The sequence below is a fragment of the Phaethon lepturus genome, unplaced genomic scaffold, assembly GCF_000687285.1.
Source record: "Phaethon lepturus isolate BGI_N335 unplaced genomic scaffold, ASM68728v1 scaffold35605, whole genome shotgun sequence".
Taxonomy (NCBI): domain Eukaryota; kingdom Metazoa; phylum Chordata; class Aves; order Phaethontiformes; family Phaethontidae; genus Phaethon; species Phaethon lepturus.
The window spans coordinates 6,394-17,276 of NW_010541865.1; the positions used below are offsets into that span (position 1 = coordinate 6,394).

Below are 10,883 nucleotides of genomic sequence, written 5' to 3' on the forward strand. Positions count from 1 at the left end.
CAAGGGAGAGACGTAAATGTTAAACAAGAGAGAGCCCTGCTTTCGCTCTTTATGTTTGTTGGTTGGTTTTTGTAGGGCTCATGTAAAAAGAAGGGGTTTGATTCTTTTGTCTCCTTAATTTGGTGCAAACCAAGAGTGGTGCCATTGACATTAGATCTGTGTCAGTGTGAGCAGATCAAACTCCGGTTTTCTGGCCCTGCAGCAACAAAGCAAATAAGCCCCCTTTTCTCCACCTGTGGAGCTGAAATCATGCTGAACGCCCTCCCTTTGTGTGCAGGACACCAGAGATCACACAGTGTGTGTTTGTGTGTTGGTGGCATGGGTGGCATGGGCAAAGTTGAGCAACCACCCAACCCAGCACCAGCCAGCCATGTGCTTCGCGGTGGTGACACCTAGTGGGGAGCACTTGGTGGCCTGGAATTTGCAGCCGGATTCGCCTCCTTGCATGTTGTGGTGGAAGCCAGAGAGAAGGTGGCTGGGTTCTGGGGTGTCCTGACAGCTGAACAGCAGCCCATGAGAGTGCCAGGGCCGGCCTTAGCCTTGCCGTGTCTTGGTTTCTGTTTTCCAGAGAGAGCTACCGATGGGTCCCTGCGGAGCGAGGACTGGGCTCTCAACATGGAGATCTGCGACATCATTAACGAGACGGAAGAAGGGTAAGGGGGCTGACAAAGGTACACATCCAGTGGCAGGTCTCAGCACACCCTGTAACAAACACTATCCGTAGACTGCGGTGGTAGCACGCACTGGTGGAGGTAATAAGCTAGACTTCCCAACAGTCCCTTAGACAAGACTGTGCTAGGACACCTAGAGATACAGCAAAGCTGTCAGAGCATCTGTTAGATGCTTCCCCATAATCTTTGTCAGCATGGAGAGCCATACAAACAGGCCTTCAGAAACAAACCTCAATTCAAGCCAAGCTGCCTCCCATCTCCCAAAGGCGTATTTGCAGTTCTTCCACTTTGGGTTATTCCTTCTTCATACCCCAAAAAAAAAATGTAAACATCTGCAGGTTGGTGACTGAGAAGAGGAAAATCTCAGGCTGCTATTCAGTCCTCTGACTGTACCAGTCCTGCTGGGGTTCGCTTCTCAGGTATTTTCATGTACAGTCACTCAGACATGGGCAAAGTGGGTGGGGGAGCCCTCGTCTCCCTCTCCCTGTGGGGAGATGTTCAGAAATCTGCCAGACTTGTTTACTCTGGACCTGGGGATTTGCCAGGGAATCCAAGGAGGACTGCTCCTTTTCACAGTGGAGATGTCAAGAACAGCATGTAAAAAAGAAGGTGCTACATGGAATAAAAAATGTAGGTTTCACTCCCGCTGTTGTACTCCACAGTGATGCTGACAGAGGATTAGCAAGCCCAGTTTTCAGCTTCACAGTTGTATGAAAAAAAAGTCAAACATCTCTACTCACAGATCTGTCACCACTTCTTTTCCATGCTATCCCCACGGTGCAAATACACCTGTCGCTGCCCACAGTTCTCAGTCCTGAGCTGTGACCACTCGGTGTTTCAGTTCTGGGCAGCTGGTAGCACAGCTGTACCCCCTGGCATGGTGGGGTGTCCCATTGCCCTGCTAATGCCCACCCGTTGCAGCCATGCTGCCCCACGGGCCAATACACTCCTGCCCTCCTCATTGCCTTGGTGTCTCCACCGCAGTCTTCTCCTCCAACACCGCTGCTCTTCCAGCCCAGCCTCTCTTCTGCCAGAGCATTTTGGTTCATTTGTGCTCTTTCACAAGACTACATCAGGCTGAGACCCCAGTACTTCTCCCCTCCAAGAATGGTTAAGGAGGCCCTGCTATGCTGCTGCTGTCTTGCTCACCTGCAATATAGGCAAGATTTTGCCATTACATCTCCTCTGCTGCTTTTTAGCCTCCTTTCCTATAGCAAAATGTTGTTAAACAGCATATTTCTGAGCAACACAGGGATTGCTGCAGCTCTCTCTCTCCTTCCTGTTTCTAACCTATGCCAAGCTTTTTTGTGATCTTCTCCTCTTCAGTCTCTCTGCCATGGGATTTTGCTCTATCCCAAGTAGTGCATTTCTAGAATTGCTTTTACTCTGCTCTCTGTTTTGCCCTCTACACCTTGAGTTGTTGCAGACATCAGCACAGAGGCCTCCAACTTCAGTAACAGCACTCATTAGCAGGACCCCACTCCTTTTGCAGAACCACAGGCAGAAGCTGCTTTACCAGTCATTGCTTCAAGGCACCCTGAAAACATGGCAGGGAAGATCACCTGCTTAGTATGAGGCATCCAGAGCCAGGGGCCGTTTTGCTTTGCCTCTCTGGAGGTGGGTCTCAATCTCCTGATGATCTTTCTTCATCTGATTTCTTCTGCAGGCCCAAAGATGCCTTCCGAGCCATTAAGAAGAGAATCGTAGGGAATAAGAACTTCCATGAAGTTATGCTGGCTTTGACGGTGAGTGGTCAGGGCTCTATCAGCTCTGTGATATCCTGCTGTAAAGCTGAGTCCCTGGCTGAAAAGACAGGGGTGCCTAAAGCCAACAAGGCAAACACACATAGGCAGAGAAGGCTATAGCTAATGCTTCATTGCCTTTGAAGGTCCTGGAGACATGTGTCAAAAACTGCGGCCATCGCTTCCATGTTCTTGTGTCCAGCCAAGACTTCGTAGAAGGTGTTCTGGTGAGAACAATCCTGCCAAAGAACAATCCACCTGCCATAGTGCATGACAAGGTGCTGACCCTCATCCAGGTGAGCCAAGAAGCGTGAGCATCTGTGCCAGTTCAGAGAGTGTTTGTCTTTAGGTGTTTGTACAGAAGACTACTGTAAATGATGATGGGATGTACTGTCTCCTTCTCCCCAGTCCTGGGCAGATGCCTTCCGCAGCTCACCAGACTTGACTGGTGTCGTCACTGTCTATGAAGACTTGAGACGGAAGGGCCTGGAGTTCCCCATGACTGATCTGGACATGCTGTCACCCATCCACACACCACAGAGGGTAGGGGAGCATTGCTGAAGAGAAGGGTATTGGGCACCTGCCATTCTGGAGCTGTGAGGGGACTTAAGGAATTCTAGCTTGAATTTAGAGGGCTTTTGGGGAGTAAGAAGCTCCAGGACAAACTCTTTGCTGGAAGAGTTATTGAAAGCAGATGTGGAGTTGCCATCAACATTTCTCTCCTAATTGCACTGCCCTGTCAGCTGTGTCTAACACCTCCTTTTCTTTGTCACTTTTTCCCACCACTGTCTGTAGACTGTGTATAGCTCCGACTCCCAGTCTGGACAGAACTCACCTGCGGTCAGCTCCCCTCAACAGATAGAGTCCATCCTCCATCCTGTCACCCTGCCCACTGGGAGAGGCACATCCAGTGATGCGCCCATCGCACCCACACCAGAGCAGGTGAGTTGGACACAATCCCCATGGTGCTGCTGACTCCCTGCGTTCGGGGGCTGTTTCAGAAACACTGTTCTGGGACTGCTGTCCTGGTCCTTCCACAGCCTCTGTCCTCAAGGAGCCATTCCTCTAAAGCGTAGTCCCTTGAGAGCTCCCCAGAGTTCCATTGTGGTCACAGTGATAAGCTGGGGTACCATAAACACAGAGTGTTTATGTTTTCTAAGACAGTGCTGCTTGCAGGTAGAGGAAGATCTCCTGGCTATAGGGAAGTGGGGAACTGAGACACGGAGCTTTTGAGCAAGGTCTTTGTAGTGCAGTACAGCAAAAGCTTGCTCAGTGGATGCCTCCTTATCATCTTTGTTTATCATGCCTCACTGATGACTTTATATGAATCAACCCTGTCTGGCTCTGCAGTTTCTGAAGGCCAAGGCTTTCTCACTTTTTTCCCCATCCTCTTTTCTCCTTCCTCACCCTGACTTCATATGACACAATGTTCAGCACCAAACCTCCAGCTGTCAGTAGGTTGCTTCCCCTTGCAGAACAGAGGGTAGAAACTGTTCTCAGGAGGCTCATTAGCAGCTTGTGAAACCAGAGGGATAAAGTTTCAACTGCACACTTAGCCGAAGCTCACTTTTTCTCGCTCTTACGCCACTTTGGAAATGAAACTATTGGGGTGGCTGCCATACAGGAGCTGCCAGCTGGGGAGAGATTTGAATCGTAACAGCAGCCTGTGCTGGCTATTAAAAATTAAGGCTAGGCTAGTGGCCAAAGATCCCAGGTGGAGGCCTGGCATCTGTTACCAGCAAATGAACTTGATGGTAAGTAATGGAGCTTCCTTCTACTGGGAGCTCCCAAGAGCTAAACTGAGTGGTGGCAAATGAGGTCCCCAGTGGCCATTCCCTTCAGCTCTGTGAACGCACACACACATGCGGTGCACTGCCATTCAGAGCTACCTCAGCTATCTCCCCGATCTTCCCAGGCAGAGCTGTCACTTCCTTTCCCTTTTGCAGATCAGGAAGCTGCGCAGTGAGCTGGAAGTGGTGAATGGGAACATGAAGGTCATGTCAGAGATGTTGACGGAGCTGGTGCCTTCCCAGGCTGAGCCTTCTGACCTGGAGCTGCTGCAAGTAAGGAACACTGGCAGGGTGGAGGGCTGGCACACACAGCTCAGTTTAGCAATGACTTGATGGACTGAGGCATGATGCGTGACAGATGTGGGGAACAATTGGACGGTTTAGTGTGGGGCTTATCAGGGAGTGAGGGGATAAGGGAAGGTGGAGTTTGAACAACTAAGGGAAGTTGCACTATTGAGGCTGGAATCATCTCACATGGAGACTTGTAGTCCCTGAGGGCCTTTCTTTCTGGGTGATGTATGCCTCTGGATTACACAAGACGCATACAATTATTGTCTGTAAAGCTCAGACTCAATTTACCTCTCATACCAATACCTGTTGCCCATCAACCCTTACTGATAGACCCCAGGAGCTTCTGGGGTCAGTCTGTCCTGGTCAGACTTCCATATCTGAGTGCTCAGCCTTAGCCTGACCTTTGTGGTAACTTACCCTTTCTGCGAACAGGAGCTGAATCGGACATGCAGAGCCATGCAGCAGCGTGTGCTGGAGCTGATTCCCCGTGTCCTCCATGAGCAACTCACCAAGGAGCTGCTCCTCATCAATGACAACCTCAACAATGTGTTTCTGCGCCATGAAAGGTATCTCTCTTCTCCCTTCTCTGCTCTGCTCTTCTGCAAAAGTTACTGCCTCTTGAAAGCCTTCTATCCCACCCTTTTGATTTGCCCATGAACATAATGCTCAAGATGTATCAGCCTGTATCATCCATCTTTGAGAACAAAGCTAGTTCTCAGTTTTTGCTGATTTATTCCTGTCCCTTCAAAACTGCTGTGTGAGTTACTGAAGGAATATAAAGATGTCCCTGTGGCATAACCCAGAAGAAGAAGGAGGGAACTGCATGGAAAGAGCTGGTTTTCTAGTTCTGAGGCAGAGAGGAACAGAAAGGACTTGCCCAGGTGGGATCAGCATTCCTTTCTTTTTTCTTCCATTTCATCAAATCCATCTCTTAAGCTAGGATGAAGTCTGGAGAATTTAGTCCCTGTATCTGTATGGAGAGCTGGGTTTGAATCACTTTGGTTAGAAGTAGCTCTAGAGGATCACAAGAAACTTCTTCGCACCACCTCTCAGGAGACATCAACTCTGTGGGCCTTGTTGTGGTGTCTTTGGTTTTGAGGGGGAATTGGGCCCTAAGCCATGGTCCCACTTTCCTAGTATGTAGGAAAGGGCAGACTGTGACAAGCCTTATAAGAAATCTTTTTGGCTGTGGGTGAATAAGCACATACTTCTGAAATGCATCTTGTCATGTTTCCTGCAGGTTCGAGCGTCTTCGGACAGGACAACCTGTTAAGGTAACTTGGAGCAACTGTTTGCATCCTGCAGGTCCAACAGTGTCCTGCTGAACAGTGTCCGGCTGAACTGGAGAGAGGTTCAGCCAGCCCCACTTGCAACCTATTGGCTTTGCTCTCCCAGCCCAGCTGCACCAGGTCATGCTGGTGCGCAGGACACTCCAGTTCCAAGTGCTACCCTCTCCCTCCCTGCCAGTGGGAGCCTTCCTCTCACCCAAAGAGCAAGAGCAGACCAGAAGCAGTTATGGTTTTCTGGTACTGAACACTGAGAGGACCAATTCCCATATGAGCCTCCCTTTGTCCTCTGAGCACTGCCCTGTCCTCTGAACCAGCACCTACCCTACTTACTGATATCCAGCAGAGCTGGGAGGCTGGCTGCCAAGGTGAAATCTGCCTTGGGACACTATTCCCAGCCAGTTCTCTGATCACTGTCTCCCTTCGCACAAGGAGAGGCTTCATAGCTCATATCTTTCGATGGGTACAGAAGGGCTTCCCTCTCCAGTGTTAATGTGTAAGGATTGTAGGTTCAGGGTGTCCAAGCTTCAGAAACTCTCCACCATCTTCCTTTTTTTTTCTACAAAGGCACCAAATGAGGCAGAGAACAGCTTGATTGACCTGGGACCCAATAGTCCTTCTGCAGCTGCAGTGAGACAGCCTGAAGTCACCAACAACCTTTCCTCTCAGCTGGCTGGAATGAGTATGTTGCCATGCAGTTTTCCCCTCAGTCCTTCTCCTGTGCTGCTCTGGGAATCCTTTCATGCCTTTGAATCACCTCACAAATTTATTTAGACACATTCATAAAGTAACCTAGCGAAATAGGGTGTATTGTCAACTAATAAACTCATGAAGAAACTTGTATATGCCCCAAGGTATGCAGGCATATGTCTCAGCGTCCACACCTCGTGTTGTGCAGGAGGTGGACATGACTTAAGAAGGACCTCAGCATTAGGCTGTGGCTAAGGACTGGGCCTTCCATCAGGGTAGGGCAGAAAGTTGGTCCCTCTCCAATGCCTAGAAGCAGTGCAGTTGCCTCTCTTGCTGTGTGGTGTCAGGCTGACCACTGAGGTCTGGGAGAAGAAAAGCAGCTGAGCTGTGCTGCAAAGGTATTCATGAGCATTTGGGCTCAGGACCCAGGATTTGACAGGTTGTTACTCAAAAAGCCTGAGAGGTCCTGAGCATTCTTCAGGACATACCAACAGCCTACACAGCACTGCCTGAAGCTCTTGCTAATTGTGAGTACATTCAGCTCATAGCTTGGATGCAGCTACAGAAAATTCGCAAGATTGTTTACAGACAAGCCAGTTGAGATATTTTTCAAGTCAGGGTTTTTCAAATGATGCCTGAGTCATGAAAATCCAGTCATCTGTCTCAGATGTGCTTGCCCAGAAGCACAGCTTATCCTCTTCCACAGGTTATGAAGCAATTCCCTCTGACTTGTCTTAAATGGTCAGGAACATTTAGCCTTCAGCATCAGTGCAGTAAACTGATGCTGCTGCAGCTGCCTGAGACTGAGCTAAAAATATCTGCTAGGCAGGCAAAGAAACTGCTTCTGTTCCTTCACCCACAACACCACACACACACACACACATAGACTGTGCTGCAGCTAAGGGGCAGGATAGAAGAGTGGGCCTAGAGCAGTTTAGCCTGTTCTGATGCTAGCTTTCCACCTGGCACCATCCAAGCCCATGGCCCTCCATTTACTGCTCTGTGCTGCCTGCTCACCCTGCTCTCTCTCCCACAGACCTGGGCTCGAGCAGCGTAAGCGCGGGGCTGCACTCCCTCGACACCTCTGGCAAGCTGGAAGAAGAGTTTGACATGTTTGCCCTGACCCGTGGCAGCTCACTGGCTGAGCAGCGCAGAGAGTGAGTGTAGCAGCCCACTCTGTCCTGTCCTGCCTTCTTGCAAAGGGGGAGGGCTCAGGGCAACTGGGGCTGTGGCCCCAACCAGCAGCAGTTCCTGGGAGACAGTAGGATGCGATAGAAATGAACTCTTCTGACGCACAGTGTTTGTAGGATGCCCTCTGTGTTCCCAGCCATTCTTCCTGCTGTCGTCATCTCCTTTTCATAGTGTCCTCCTGGGCATGGGAAGAAGGAAGTGGCCTCTATGTGCACATGTCCCTCACTGCTGTGCCAGTGGCCTGTGGTGCCACATGTGCTGCGGAGGCTTGGTGTCTGGAGCTAAAGGTGTGGAGTGGGACTGGCTGAGTTTTCTTGCCTGTCTCTGAACTCATGTGTCCTGACTGGGGTGATGCTGAATTTGGGAATTGCTGAATATCGATGCAGCCTAATGGGCAGAGTATGGAACTGGAGCGCAGGAAGTATGCAGTCAGTTGTGGCTTGCAGGGCAGAGCACTGCTCTGTGCCTTAGCTTCCCTGTTGGTAAGTGGGACTGATGTTTCTTCCTCCTTAATGTGTTTGAGACCTCCTGGTGTAAAGCAGTAAGAGTTGGGTCTCCATAGTACTGGTTGAACTGGAGAGGTCTTTACTGCAAAGAGTGGATTCCTGAATCCTTGTTCTGGGAGGAGCTGACAAGAGCTGTGCTGACTGGATCCCTTTGGCTTGAGAGACGGCGGCCGATCTCATGCCATTTTCCCTGTCAGAGTCATCCGCTGCTCTCCATTAGTTACCAAGCAGTAGAGCCCACAGGCGCATGGCTGCCTCCAGCCCTCAAAGAGTGCACAGACCTGTGCTCCTGATCTCCATCCACTGGAGTGCCTTGTTCTGCAGCTGGGCAGTAGAAAATTAAGATCTCTTAAGGATGTTTCCTTTCATTCTTCTGCCTCACTGCCTCTGGTAAAAGTGGTGGGGAAACCCATGGCCTACACACAACTTCATGTGTTTTGCCCATGGGTTTTCCCAGCACTTTTACTGGGGGGTGTGCTGCCTGAGGACAGAGGCAGTCCAGGACAAAAAGTCATGCCAACAGCACCCAGTCTGGGGCTGAAATCCGAGCCACTGGTATGGCTCAGTGCTGGAGGCTGGGGGAGATCTGGGCAGGGGTGGAATCATATCCTCTCTGCTGTGGCGCAATCCTTAACAGACTGAGGCTTGTGGTCTCTGCACAAGTAATGAGACGTCTTCTATTTATTCCTCACTGCCCTCCATCTGCCTGTACTTGCACTCCTGTCAGGTAGCCTCTACTCTCACTGGCTCAGGCTTCACATTTCACTCACCAGCACCTGTTCTCAGTGTCTCCCTCCATCTGGGCAGACCCATTGCCCTGCTGCTCCTGGACGGACAGGACGTGCTGGCAGGAGATGCAGGCAGGGCCACTGGGATTTGTTCCTGACACCCCCCCTGCTTCATGTGTGTCTTGGTGAAGCAGTGCTTGAAACACCTCAAGCCTTTCCTGCCGTTCTTCCTCATCAGTGGTATGATAGCAGCGTTGTACTTCATCCTGGATGCCATTGTCCACAGCGGCCCCTTCACTGATGAGCACTTCTTTGAGAAGTTTGAGCGCCGGTGGCCCAAGCCCCTGGCCCTCAACAAAAACAGCTCCACTTGATGGTCTGCTGGATCTGCAAAAAGGGGCCTGGGAGCAGCTGGAGAATTTCTGGGAGAGGCTTCATTGTCCCAGCATGGACAGACTGTTTTCCTCACTCTGCATGGATCAAATGGTGACGTGTGGCATTAACATGTGTGGTAGCAGGCTAGAGGGGACACAGAAATGGGATGAGGGAGATGTATCTGTGTGTGGAAAGAGGTTGCTGTAATGGTGCATTTGGAGACCTTGAAGCAACATTAGGCTCTTCTGATCATCCAATTTCACCTCTTATGTCGCATAGACAGTGAATCTCTGCCACCATCAGTTCTTGAGTGGTATTGGTTAAAGAGATGTTTTTGAACTATGTTTGTGTCTCTGGATGTAGGTGATTATGTAGGGGCTTGTTGCTCGAATCCTTTCTAAAGCAGCCTTAATCTTCTGATCAGTCTGTGTTGTTATATCTCTTCCGTAGTCAACCCCGGAGAAGGTGAGTGTCATGGTTGATGCACCTAGCTCTGTAAGTCTGTGGTTTAGTCTGTTGGTTGTTTTCATATGGTGTCTTGTCATCCTCCTGTCATGTGGTAGGGCTGTCCTGTGGTATCCCACAGTGATGTTGCAGTGAGTAGATCAGTCTGGTTTGTGGTGAGCTACACCTTTAGTAGGGGTTTTGCACACCTTTCTAGAAGCTCTTGGGAGCAGAATGACAAGAGATGAAAAGTTGTGCAGTCAGAAGCACTGAATATATGTTTAGGAGTTCCTGCTTTTCACTCTCAGGCATCTCATCAGCCTGTGTGTTTTCTGACTTCATGCTTTCAGGGTGAAGTACGAAGATCCCCAAGCCTCCAAAGGACTTGCTGGTGCCCTGGATGCCCGGCAGCAGAACACAGGAACGGTAAGTGGCCACAAAGCTTTTAGTGCATATGTTTTATTCCTCTTCAGCAGGTTTGCGAGTCCAGTTGCCTTCTCTCTGCAGTCAGAGAAGTAGGCCACCAGTACTAGTGTGTTCTTTCCCCCACCCTAAACGCACTGCCTCCCCTCTCCCTCACCCTCTGCGATAACAGCTTTCAGTGCAGACTCTCTCTTGACCAGGGCGAGTCTGGTGCATCCAGTGATGGAGCCCAACTGACTAAGTGGATGATGCGGCAAGGAATGGTGAGATTGTGGAGAGCCAGCAGGGAGGAAGGAGGCTGGGGCCACTGAACTGGAGTTAGCACTGGCACAGCACGTGGGGATGCACAGCAGACATCAGCAGAGACTGCAAACTGAAATGGAGCAACCCTGGTCTGGACCAGTAGTGGAGACCAGGGTTGGGAAGGAAGCGAGCTGAGTGTCAGCCCTTCCTCAAGTCTGTAGGAAGAAATCCTAGGAGATCTGAGGCCAAGAGAGCATCTGCCACTCTTTGAGCTAGAGGATGGACTGTTTTGGGGTGGGTGTCTGGGGCAGAGGCACTATCCAGTGGCATCAAGAGGAAGGCTGCCGCCATTCATTCCCCCTGTAGCCTCTCCTGCTCAGCATGAGCTGCCCCACTGGGAGGAAAACGCATTCCAGCTTTTACCCTGTTCAAGGCCTCCTCCTCTAGCTAAAGTGTTTGAGCCTTCAGGCTGTTGAATTTGGCCTTTTGGCAGCAGGAAATTG

The 10,883-nt window shown here is 50.4% G+C and overlaps 1 protein-coding gene across 3 annotated transcripts in view; it reads left to right on the plus strand.

The window, feature by feature from the left end:
- Positions 1 to 567: 567 nt before the first annotated feature.
- The window catches only part of TOM1 (target of myb1 (chicken)), a 13,505-nt gene continuing 3,189 nt past the window's right edge, over positions 568 to 10,883 (plus strand). The window contains exons 1-12 of one of the 3 annotated variants that reach the window (XM_010287859.1): positions 568 to 653; positions 2,338 to 2,416; positions 2,560 to 2,709; positions 2,822 to 2,956; positions 3,209 to 3,355; positions 4,360 to 4,476; positions 4,927 to 5,060; positions 5,735 to 5,768; positions 6,348 to 6,462; positions 7,507 to 7,627; positions 10,065 to 10,140; positions 10,338 to 10,400. In XM_010287859.1, coding sequence (XP_010286161.1) covers positions 616 to 653; positions 2,338 to 2,416; positions 2,560 to 2,709; positions 2,822 to 2,956; positions 3,209 to 3,355; positions 4,360 to 4,476; positions 4,927 to 5,060; positions 5,735 to 5,768; positions 6,348 to 6,462; positions 7,507 to 7,627; positions 10,065 to 10,140; positions 10,338 to 10,400 — 1,209 coding nt within the window. In that variant the 5' untranslated portion in view covers positions 568 to 615. Of the gene's footprint in view, positions 654 to 2,337; positions 2,417 to 2,559; positions 2,710 to 2,821; positions 2,957 to 3,208; positions 3,356 to 4,359; positions 4,477 to 4,926; positions 5,061 to 5,734; positions 5,800 to 6,347; positions 6,463 to 7,506; positions 7,628 to 10,064; positions 10,141 to 10,337; positions 10,401 to 10,883 lie in introns of all 3 variants that reach the window. The other 2 variants (XM_010287861.1, XM_010287862.1) reach the window with 2 other exon arrangements.